Here is a 13003-nt window from a genome sequence, read left to right on the forward strand (position 1 = left end):
TAATGGCATTCTTATTGGTGCCCATTTCTTCTGACTCTGATGGATTTACCAAATTGTGCCATTAAATACAAATTCTCAAATTCTCAAATTCTCAGACCTGACTTTGGTGTTAAACCTCATTCATGCTGACAATTCTGTGTTTAGCTTTTCTAAATGTAGAAGAAATCTGGGTAGTATAAACAAATGTTATGCCTTGCAAATCATGTTTTACTGCATTTAGATGTTTCTGGTTTGAAACTGGTTTAGTATGTGCAGCGTTTAGTTACATTTACATGTGTTTACAGAGGTTTAGCTATGTTTAGAGAGTCAGCAACCTGTCAATTCCAATCTACCCCTCGTTTATGGGTAGGTGACAGATAGACCGCAATCCTTCCTTGTCGATCCCCGGAATTTGGACAGGAGGGGTAGCAGGGGTGGTGTTTACTGGTATGGATTCTCTTTCCTCCTGCAGCCACTAAAAACCTTCTCTTCTCCTCTCCCTCCCGCCAGCATTCAGTGGCTGCAGGAGAAAAGGGCATTGATAAATGCATCCCATCCTGTCCCTGTTTCTCATCTTTTTTGCTGCTCAGCCCCCGCGTGTGCTCCCCTGGCATGGGCGTCCGCAGAACTTTTTTCAGGGGGGGCATAATTTTAAGGTCGTCCATGCTCCACCCCTTTTCAACAATGTCTTGAAGGGGAGGGGCTTAGTCATTATACTTATTTTGAGTATATTCCCTTAAAGGATGTTATACAGCACAGTGCTTTTCTGTGTAATTTGGCCCCTTCTATCACCTAAAATACCTGGCTGATCCTGCCTGGCTATGTCCTTCCCTCTGTAAACTGACCATGGTATACCATGGCTGCTGAGCCCTGACACCATGGTCAGTTTACGTGCCTCCATCATCCGCAGCCCTCCTGTCCTCTTCTGTCCTCTCTCACCCCCCTCCCTCCCTGCCTGTCTGCTCCTGTGTCAGTGCCCACCCCCCTCCTCTCCTGCTGCTGTAGTTTCATTTAAAGTTTCATATTCTGTCTACAGTCTGTTTAATAATCCTGTGTGCCCCTGTGTCTGTTTTTTATAAAAATAAGCCATTCTTTACAAGTATAGAGTGCCACTCGCCACTCACGTGACCCGCCACCTCTCTCCTCCTCTCCTCTTCCCCTCCCAACTGACATCAGTGAGGAATCCTTGGCCCCGCCCACTGCAGGCAGCTGTCAGCCGGAGAGAGGAGAGAGCCGACAGGTCACGTGAGAGGCGCTCGGCCCTCTTAAAACTGGTAAAGAACAGCTTATTTTTTTAAAACACAGACACACAGGCACACATGATTATTAAACAGAACAGACAGGATGGTATAAAGTGGCTTAACAACCCCTTAAAATGGGAAGTTGAGATTCCAAGGGGGGGCATTTGCCCCCCCTTGCCCCTACCTGCGGATGCCCATGTCCCCTGGGGATGTTTTAGGATGGAGATCAGGGAAGGGGTCAGTAAATATGTAATTTACCGGCCCCCTTTCTTTTGTGAATGAACACATTGAGTGATCAGTTTTAATAACTAGTGTTCATTTATAGCTGAAGCATAGTAAACTGGGAATACTATGCTTCAGTTTGGGAATGAACAGGAATCCACTTTTCACAGAGCACTTCCCATTCATTCACTGTCCCATGCAGCTGAGGCTGAAGAGAAAAGGACTGGGGATTCTCTGCATCCAGGGATTGATGGAGGATTTGTTCAGCGTCCAGCAGTGGATCCTGCCATTGGTTTTTACAGAGTATAAATCTAACAGCTGCTGCTGGTCCCACACAGTGTGTGCAAGCAGCATTTACAAACTCAGGCATGAATCTACTGTTTCTCATCAGCAGCTGCCCCTGTCTGAAAGTATTTAGCCATTTGAATGTAGCCTAAACCTTTGAAAATGACAGATGCAAGCTGATTGGTTCTCATGCACACGATCACTGAAGACATCTCACAGTTCAGTTGGATCTGTCTTCTCAAGACAGGATTCCCCTGTCAAACCTTCAAAAAACTCAAAGGGCAGCAAACAGCACCAAAAAGGAAAAAAAAAAGAACAAGACGTGGAGGGAAAAACAGAAAAACGAAGTTCCGGGAAGTATCCCAAAAGACAGGGGAAATAAGGAATACAGCAGTGGTTTACGCCGGAGAGTGTTAGATCTGGACGGTCCGTGCTGCAGCATTGTTCCGGATTGGTGCTTCCGTCAGACTGAATCAGTTGGAGGGGTCATTCTGTTTCCCATTGGACTGGACCGGAGCTGTATCATCTCTTTATATATTGCTGGGCTCTTATTCATTCACTTTGTGGTAAGCGCATAGCGTGATCTTCATCTTATCACAGATTGAGGAATATTGCGGTGGAGGAGTTTCTGTTTCTACACTTTGCACACCATATATATTTATTGCTGGGCTCTTATTCATCTTATTTGTGGTAAGCGCATAACGTGGTCCTCAATTTATCACGGATTGAGAAGTCACAAAATTACGGTGGAAGAGTTTCCGTTTCTACACCTTGCACATCTTATTTGGACTATACTCTATATTAATATATGTTATTTGAATGTGATATTTATTGCCTCATTTAAGCACTTGGTTTGATTATTTATGTTTCAAGTTAGCGCGGCTTTACTTTTATATATCTCCTGCACAGCTGCTCTAGACTGTGACTGCTCCAGTCTTGGTAAATTCCCACATTGTCATATTGTCAACCCACATACAATATAGGTGGGTAACAAAAACAAAGAACAAAACCTAGCATGCCAGGGATGGAGAGCAAGGGTAGTAATGAGGGAGCCACTGTGCTGCTATGGGTAAATTACACCACGGTAGACATAAATTTTGGAATATAAGTAGAAACACACACAGATTGTAGAACATACCTGCATGCCAATAATGGCATAGATAAAGAAGAGCATAGCAATCAGAAGGCAGACGTAGGGCAGTGCCTGTGAAGGGAGAAAGTAGGAATGTAAGAATTAGCTAAATGGATACAAAATCAGCCAGCATTCATTCATATGAGGAAGTTTCAGTACACAGAGATCCATTACTCAGATCATCCCAGCTTATCCTGACAAACATGGTCCACTATTTGCAAGCTATGCCGCCAATTCAAATACTGCATCTGACAACCTGGTATTGTACAGATAAAATTTACTAACTTGTGAAATGAGGTGAGGTAAAGTGTAGTTAACATGTTTTCTTTATCATTCATTAAGGGACACAAAGTCAGAAAGGTTCTGAAACAACTTGGTTATATTGCCAAAAAAATTACACTGGCAAACAAAAGCCATTAATCAGCCAGTTTAACCTCTTCCACCCATTCTTCAGGATTTTGCTATTGTCCTAGGATAAAGGACGCTCATTTCACTCAACATTTATCCCTTTTTATGAAGATATTTTTTCTTCAGTCATTGTTTGTTCACTGCATAAGCAAAGAGAGCTCCTTTTGCATTTCTATTGATTAGCGGATTGCCAACACTGCCTTTGATGCTATACATGGACCCCACCATGATAAAGACACAGGCCTTGCTTGTAATGTGAACTGAGGGACCCTGCGCTTATGGATTTTAGTGAAAGAGTGCTCACTAAGTGCTAAAAATAAATAAATTAAGTGTTTTTAGTAAAGCTGCTAGCTGCAAAAAAAGTGCAAGTGCTCTTTAGAAATGTGGATATGTGAATGCAGCGCTGCTTAAAAATAACAATATGAATAAATAACAATGTGTAGAAAAAACTGATGATCATATACTCATAATTATCATAAAATTATACAAACATATATTTCTAAAATCAATAGGAATAAATACATAAATTTTGTGCTTGAAATAAAGTCCATTAATAAATCCTTCCGGAGTGGTGTGTCCTTCCCCAATAATTATAAAGTGCTTGAGTGCTTGATCTGTGCTTTACATGGGGTTTCCCCCTTCAGATGTCTACTTACCACTAAGTAGATATCAGCAGGCATGAATGATTAGACTTTGCACTCCGCATCTCCAATAAGGGAAGGAAAGAATAATGCTGGAAGATCAAGGTTCATTCCCCGTGTCCTCAAGGAAAAAGACTAATCATAGTGAAGTTCGTTTAAACATCACATTTATTGGATATACAACGGGGGTTTATACTCACAAACATCACACAGTTACATGCAGGGAATAAAAGCAGAGCGGCTCGGTGGTGTGCTGATCCCGCAGCATGCAATCCTCCGGCCGGAGATCACGTGGTACTCGCTCTACCTATCGCTAGACGCGTTTCGCTGTGACACACAGCTTCATCTGTAGCTGACATGAGAGGCGTACCACTCGGTTTAAGTATGTTGCATTGCCACTCCTACTTGCTTTCAAGTCCGTAAACCAATACTTTGTATTGTATATGTTGCTACTACTCTCAATTAATTGAAAACATCGGAGTGCATGCTTTCTTATGTGAATGCTGATAGAGATAATTTAAAATAAGGGTTATCTTTATTTAATATTAACTGATTTTGTTTAAAAACAATCCAGGTTACTCCTTATTGCCCTCTCCTGGTGAGACCTGTATTTTTTGGCAATAAAGGTTAATTCTAGCCCATACATCTTGCGATTGGTTATGAGCGATTCCATGTATATAGTTGGAATAAAGTATCGTTCTTAATTACACATGAATAATCAGTTTACAAGGCTGGGAAAATTTAAATATCATAGGTAAATATATTATAAATACAGATTTATGCAAACAATTTATATAACTATAAAATTTATTTTAAAAATCCTTAAAATTATTAAATATGTTAAAATTATTAAAAATCATTAATAAAACAATTTATATCTAGGTCAACATTCAAACCTTTAGGTGTCATACTGTCTAATTTATGAATCCACCATGTTTCATTTTGTGAGATGGCTCTTTTCATGTTAGTGCCTCTCCAATGTTTTTCTACCGTATCTATTGCACAAAATTTCAATTTACTCGTATCTTTATTATGTACATTTCTGAAATGGTTGGACAGACTATGCTTTTTAAAGCCTTTTTTGATGTTGGCAACGTGTTCTCTAAGTCTGATCCTGAGTTCCCTGGTAGTCCGTCCTATATACTGGAGTGAATGTGAATGTGGACTCCAGTATATAGGACGGACTACCAGGGAACTCAGGATCAGACTTAGAGAACACGTTGCCAACATCAAAAAAGGCTTTAAAAAGCATAGTCTGTCCAACCATTTCAGAAATGTACATAATAAAGATCCGAGTAAATTGAAATTTTGTGCAATAGATACGGTAGAAAAACATTGGAGAGGCACTAACATGAAAAGAGCCATCTCACAAAATGAAACATGGTGGATTCATAAATTAGACAGTATGACACCTAAAGGTTTGAATGTTGACCTAGATATAAATTGTTTTATTAATGATTTTTAATAATTTTAACATATTTAATAATTTTAAGGATTTTTAAAATAAATTTTATAGTTATATAAATTGTTTGCATAAATCTGTATTTATAATATATTTACCTATGATATTTAAATTTTCCCAGCCTTGTAAACTGATTATTCATGTGTAATTAAGAACGATACTTTATTCCAACTATATACATGGAATCGCTCATAACCAATCGCAAGATGTATGGGCTAGAATTAACCTTTATTGCCAAAAAATACAGGTCTCACCAGGAGAGGGCAATAAGGAGTAACCTGGATTGTTTTTAAACAAAATCAGTTAATATTAAATAAAGATAACCCTTATTTTAAATTATCTCTATCAGCATTCACATAAGAAAGCATGCACTCCGATGTTTTCAATTAATTGAGAGTAGTAGCAACATATACAATACAAAGTATTGGTTTACGGACTTGAAAGCAAGTAGGAGTGGCAATGCAACATACTTAAACCGAGTGGTACGCCTCTCATGTCAGCTACAGATGAAGCTGTGTGTCACAGCGAAACGCGTCTAGCGATAGGTAGAGCGAGTACCACGTGATCTCCGGCCGGAGGATTGCATGCTGCGGGATCAGCACACCACCGAGCCGCTCTGCTTTTATTCCCTGCATGTAACTGTGTGATGTTTGTGAGTATAAACCCCCGTTGTATATCCAATAAATGTGATGTTTAAACGAACTTCACTATGATTAGTCTTTTTCCTTGAGGACACGGGGAATGAACCTTGATCTTCCAGCAATATTCTTTCCTTCCCTTATTGGAGATGCGGAGTGCAAAGTCTAATCATTCATGCCTGCTGATATCTACTTAGTGGTAAGTAGACATCTGAAGGGGGAAACCCCATGTAAAGCACAGATCAAGCACTCAAGCACTTTATAATTATTGGGGAAGGACACACCACTCCGGAAGGATTTATTAATGGACTTTATTTCAAGCACAAAATTTATGTATTTATTCCTATTGATTTTAGAAATATATGTTTGTATAATTTTATGATAATTATGAGTATATGATCATCAGTTTTTTCTACACATTGTTATTTATTCATATTGTTATTTTTAAGCAGCGCTGCATTCACATATCCACACTTGCTTGTAATGTGACCTTAGGGCACTGGGCTCTGTTTGTGGCACTCTCCAGACACCCAAAGTACTGCGTTAGCCACAGACCTTTTTACAGGTGATGGTACAACTGCTGGCGCAATCTTGTCCCTAAAGACTCCTTTGCGACTATGCCCAACTGAATGGCAACGATTATTTGGAGTGTAACCTGTTTCACTGGGACCTACATTGAGATTCTCCAATACCTTGTTGTTGTGTCTGTTGCGCTCTCCACACCATCATTTCAGTAAGTGCTGTGCCTCCTCTTTCATCACTTTCAACATTTCACTTGCTCACTCTGGCGCCTACAACTTAACCTCCTGCTGATTCCTCTATGGGCTACCCCTTTGGAGATTCTGTGCTGCTCCACATGTATGTGTGGCAGACACTCTGTGGGACATTGGCTGCAACACTTTTTAAATGTGTTGCATGCATCCTATATTGCTCAACTTTGCTCCTGTGCCACAATAATCTGTGTGCAGCCAGTTACTTATTTGCGCACATTTCTCTACGCCTAACAACCTAAAACACAAGGTGAATTTCTGCTGGCTCCTTGTGAGGAACAGGGTCGGACCTCCATGCTTTTGCGTGCATTGGTTGCAGATAGCCATTTAACCTCTTCTGACTTGGCAGCTTAGTTATATGTTCCCCCTGCTGGGAATAGTCTCACATTTGCATACTAGCAGTACGGTGGATCATAAGCACAAGGGAAGCAGTACTTTGGGCCTTTCCAGCTTACAATCCACTAACAGGCCTGTCCATTCCTCATGAACCTGACAGCAATAGCCTGTATCATTGTTCCTTGCTTGAATCCACTCACTCCTTCAGATCTTCATTAGCTCTGTCTGCCATGGTTTCTTCCTCTGCATTATCTAGGGAAGAATTTTCTGCAGCTATGTCAGATGTTATGTAAAATAATCTCTGCCATGATAGTCGGCTTCAAAGGCAGGGGCCCCTAGAGTTCTTTTACAACTGTCTGTCTCTGATAGTCCTGCAGCTGTGGTTACTTCTGCACACACAGCAGAGGACAATTAGGAGTGCAGGCTGTCCTTTTTGGTTGATTTTGTACCAAGAAGTTTCAGTTTACTGATGTAACTCGTAGGCTTAAAGATACCATTTCAGTTTTTATGGATGTGGTGTATACATGTCTGGATATGAAACAACCTGCAATCTGAATTCTCCAGTCTCACTCCCTTAAAATGACCCTACCTGTCAATACTTTCCCAGTACATTTGCTACTGCAACCTCTTATTTTCAGTAGCTGGTCTGCTTCTGAGTTATTTTAACCTCCCAAGCATTTTACCCAGCAATACCTTGTTGAAAAGGCATTTATTTCGAACTTATTAGTTCCTATTGCAGATCCTCTCATCTCTTGCTTAAACAAAACCCTGACCATTCCTGTTCAGGACTTCCAGTGTTTAAAGATTCAGTAGACAAGAGACTAAAAACCTTTTTCAAGTACTTGTTCTTCCTTACTAGGCCTGCTTTGCAAACTGTCATTCCTGTCATGTTCATTTGCTAAACCTTGGGGGAATGGTCCATGAATATGATTATTGCACCTCAGTCAATCCTAAACGATCCTTCCATTTTAAAAACAATTAGAAATGATGTCTGTTGTCCTACACCACTGTATTGATGGGCCTGTGGATATTGTACATCCCATATCCAGAATGAGCTTCCTGCCTGTGCACATGCAGAAGAGTCTTCACCTAAAATGTTGGTCTGCACAAAAACAGTGCAGTTACTGCAAATGCCTTGTGATGGAAAATGTCTCTTTGGTCCCTCCCTGGGCAACTATTTCAAAGATATCACTGGAGGAAAGAGTACACATTTACGTCAGAAAAAGAAACCTAAGCATAATTCCTCCAACTTTTGAAGGATTTCTTCTGTTACTCTCAGACAAATAGGCCCAAGTCTAAAACTTGGTTCCTTCACAAACCTTGGATGCCTAAAATCTTCCAAGCCTGCGAGCAACAAGGAGATTCCCCAACTTCCTAAAGTAGGGGGACCTTTGTTACCCTTTGTGGCCACCAGGGATTAAAGCATCTCCAAATGCATGGATAAAGGATGCAGTTTCCAGAGGCAATAAGCTATAATTTACATTTTTAATGCTACTTTCCTTCAAGTTGTAAAAATTGCTAACAGACTAACTAAACTAACAGACCTCCATTCTGCTCAGGCACAACTCCTTTATCATGGTGTCACTGCCATCATTTTAGAAGTTTCTACTAAAACTTGTTCACAGTTCCCAAATCCTAAATGTGCATGCACCCTATTCTCGATCCACGGGCATTTAATGCCTTCCTGGACCAAATTCATGGAGCATGTCTCTGTCACTATTGGTGCTGCAGATTCATAAAGAAATACTGCCATATCGTCGATAAGGCAAATAAGACCTTTTCTATGTTGGATAAACTGTGAACGTTTTGCACGTGTTGCACGTCACGCGTGAAAGTATTGCATTACAGAATATATAATTCTTAGACAATTCTGCGGCAGATTCATGCACACCTTACCAACATATACATGAATCTGCTGCAAGTAGCATTGTTTTTGGCACTTGTGCAAGACAGAGTTCCAATGAGTATCTACAACACTCTGTGTGTTTCACAGATTATCTTGTGGCTTACAGACAAAATTCCAACTGCCACTACAAAGCATTCAAACACTAGTATATGATCATATACAGTATATATTCAAACATTTCTTGTAATGACATGTGCTGACCTTGAAGGACTGGACGAAGGTCCACAGAAGGATGCGAATAGTATACCCCTGACGCAGAAGTTTAATGAGACGAGCCGCACGGAAAAGACGTAAAAAGCTGAGGTTGATAAAGTTATCCTAAAAAGCATAAATGGGAGGGGACATAAAAAATACAGTGAAGACAGGAAGACAAGATTTTATTTTCTTCTTTGGATCGAAATAAATAAATAAAATTATTATCAGAAAAGAACACTTCTGTAAATGCAGCAAACTACCATAATCTCCCTGCGTTTTCCCGCAAACCCCACGTCCTCCTGCAAGAGGTCAAATATATTGCAAATTAGGAGCATAGACAGATGGGACAGAAGAGTGAAAACTCTTGCCTCCAGTAAGAAAATTTGTAAGAACTTAAAGTCTTACTAGCAATAATTTTATTTATTTGTTTCATCTGTTCTTTTTAAAGAGCGCCTGTCACTTTGTACTAGACATAATGCCGCCAAGGAGGAAGGCAGGTAAAGGGAAGACACTGTGCTTTGTTTTCTCACTTATGAGGGTTCTGGGATATATTTGAATAGTGAATGCTGAAGTTACCACTGCAGTACTATCATGTTTATCTATTGCTATGGCAATGCTAAGAGATGACATTGAGGGCGATTTAGGAGTGCTGGACTTTTTATGTGGTCCTTAGAAACTAGAAGGAAGGTCAAGGGAGCTACGGACTAAAATTCTGAAATAGAAGGTTATGGAAGAAATGCTGTCTGCTTTAGAACTAATGTTTTTAATGCTGAATCTCTGTATTGCTCTCTCTCTCTCTCTTTCGCTCTCTTTCCCTAAAGTATATCTAAATCCAAAATAAAAATCTTAATATATTGCAGAATACTAGTCCTTAGATGTGGTGGTTGCATTTGTTTTTTTCAGGCTTTTCCTCTTCTTCGTTTTCACCTGCTGATCCTGCCAGTAACACATTTAATATCCTAAGGTGAGGCTCACTCAATGTAACGTATCTATGGAGGAACAACATTGTCAACCTCGGACATTACGCATGTTAGGTCTACCAAGCACCTCTTCCTTTCATCATTTTCTGTATTACAAAGGGGAAGGTGTTGTGTTATTCACAGAGCTAAACTGGGCAGCGCTGATAACAATGCTTGAGATAAACTGCAGAGTACACAGGACAGTACTGGATTTCTGTCAGGATCAACAGCTATTTTTGCAATTATTGAACAGATATAACAAAGTATTTTTAATGGTATACTAAACAGACCAAAAGGGAGCAAATAAAATATGTTTATTTTTAGGGTTTACGTACACTGTAAGCACAAGAGAATATTAGAAACAAATCACAGATCTAACCTTTTTTCCAACATAATCTCATAGGTGTTTCTATGGAAATCTGCATACAAGATGGGGCTACAGCTGAGAAGTTCTCCAGTAAAATGTTAATTTTTTTTTTATGAGGTAGGCCCTGTAGTGATTCACAATTATTAACATCCACTGTAAAGCAGAGAGCTGTGTAAAGTTCAGGCCAAGATCATACCATGGATACTTTTATCATGGAATGGGTGTCTATGGCATGGCATGTCTGAACAACCAGTCCACCTCATATTGGCTGATTGCTTTTATGGCCACATATTGCCCTCAGCTGTGAAATCAACACAATAGTAGATGATATAAAGAGTTAAGCTTGTTACAGGAAAACTTTTTTTAAATCAGTTGGGTAAGCCATAAACAGAGCAATATCAGATTTTATGTAATACATCAAAAGACAACAAAACCTTAATAACTGAGAAAAAGGCAACATGGTCTCCATGCTATACTTTATGGTGTTATGCATGTACCTAGTGACAGAGCGTCTTTAATTGACATAATTATTGAAGCAGACTTCACATTGAAACAGAAGGCCCTTGTATTAAACCAGGAAAAAGGTGCAGAGCGAAGGCCACGAGAAGGCCTCATTGCCTCCTTCATCCCAGCAATTATTTTGTAAAAGATTTGAGTTTTCCATTGAAGAACCAAGAATCAAACCAAATGCACTGTATTTGGAAACAAGCAGGCATTTTACAATAGGAGTGTACGGCACATGCAGAGCTCAGGTTCCTCCACTCCTCACACCAAATCTGTGCATTACGGTAACTGACAGAGTGGAGACAGGACACAGCACATTGTTTATGTGAGCCCTCTACACTCGCACATGGAACGGATCCCCGAAAGAAAAAAGAGATTCTACTTGTAGAAGCACATTCTTTTTAGCAGAGTTGCTGCAAAGAAACCCTCTTATAAGCATTTTCAGGCGCTCCTCTTTCTTGTGTAACATTACTCTTAAATGGTGAGGGATCCGTTGTATGTAAGTCCCAAAAAAAGCAGGTGCTTCTGGGGTCAGTGCAGGACTGATTGGCCATCAACTAGAGTGGAAAATGCATGCAAATAAAACAAGTATTGCTACTAGACCCACAGAGATGTATTCAAAGAGCATGAGAGTGATAGGGAAGCAATTTAATAACCATCTACCATGGCTTTTTCAGGGAAGGGTAAAGACTGTAGGTTAGAAAGCCGCTAGAGTTACTAAAGCTGGATCAAAATTTGGCTGGTTCAGCAAGGACCAGATGAAGTTTGATCCATCTATGGCCGTTCCCATTCATGAGAAATCAATCTAATGATTGACTTCTCAGGAATAGGATTGTTTGAAATTTTAGCTTCGATCGGCACATGCAGCCAATCAGCTGCAGAACTGATCAGTGTATTCTGACAGTGGAGGAGTCCCGCTGTCAGCATGCAATGACACAGCGGGGAGGATTCCCACATCCACCTTGAATTTGCGGATGGGGGAACCGGTTCAGTTTTTTCATTCAGCCCACTGGCTGAAAAAACAAAAATGGAGCCGTGTATGGCCAGTTTAACATTGCCACAGGTGCCATCAGCTGCATTGAAAAACCTTCACTACATTTGAACTTATTGCTCTGCTATCTGTTGGGAAATTTAGGGAGTAAAAAACATCAAATTCTGCAAAATTCGGCAATAATATTAGCTTTCATTTCTGCTTAATCTTCTATCTTGTTCTGTCTCTGGCAAAAAAAACTGACCAGTGTTCACTTTGGCGTCAAATTTCAATTTAGTTTTAGCCATAGTCTTTTGACTAAAATACCATTTTAGTTTTAGTCATCTGAATTGTTTTAAAATCTCCAGCACATTTTATTTGACTAAAATAATTTTAATCAACTAAAATCTAATGGTTTTAGTTAAATTGCAATGCATTATTCAAGCATTTCTCTAGAATTTACAAACTCCTTAGTTACTCCTGGAGTAAAAAATCCAAAAACATGGTAATATTTATATCATTAAGGTTTGAACATACACAGATTTAGCCGTTGTGATATAAGTTATATATCACAATGGCTAAGGCTCAGTCCACACTACTGCGACCTGAAAGTCGAGCAACTCAAGGTGTGACTTTGCCAGGTGACTTCCTGATGTTCTGCTGGTGACTTGATGTGATTTGAGTACTACTTTGATGCAACTTTGAAGCGAGGGAGGGTCTACACTGCAGGGAATGCCTGTGTCATTTTCCTGTAGTGTCAGATCCAAATCACATCAATATACTGTAGATAAGGATCTGACTTGGAGACAACTTCCATTAAAGTCTATGGGCACAAGTCAGATTGAAGTCAACTTGCAGTAGTACAGGAACATTTTCTAAAGTTGGAGTAACTTCAGTAGTGCTATTTAATAAAGCTCTCATTGGCTAACATGAGATTTCACATGTCATGCGACTTTGGGTTTCACAAGTTGGATCCCAAGTCGCGGCA

At 39.9% G+C, this 13003-nt stretch overlaps 1 protein-coding gene across 9 annotated transcripts in view; it reads right to left on the minus strand.

The window, feature by feature from the left end:
• Positions 1-13003, minus strand: part of CACNA1A (calcium voltage-gated channel subunit alpha1 A) — a 496856-nt gene that overhangs the window by 100323 nt on the left and 383530 nt on the right. For all 9 annotated transcript variants that reach the window (XM_082255807.1, XM_082255800.1, XM_082255805.1 and 6 more), the window contains exons 32-33: positions 9222-9338; positions 2866-2931 (exon numbers count right to left, since the gene is read on the minus strand). In XM_082255807.1, coding sequence (XP_082111933.1) covers positions 2866-2931; positions 9222-9338 — 183 coding nt within the window. The remainder of the gene's footprint in view (positions 1-2865; positions 2932-9221; positions 9339-13003) is intronic.

The sequence above is a fragment of the Pelophylax lessonae genome (genome assembly GCF_965119305.1).
Source record: "Pelophylax lessonae genome assembly, chromosome: 4".
NCBI lineage: Eukaryota > Metazoa > Chordata > Amphibia > Anura > Ranidae > Pelophylax > Pelophylax lessonae.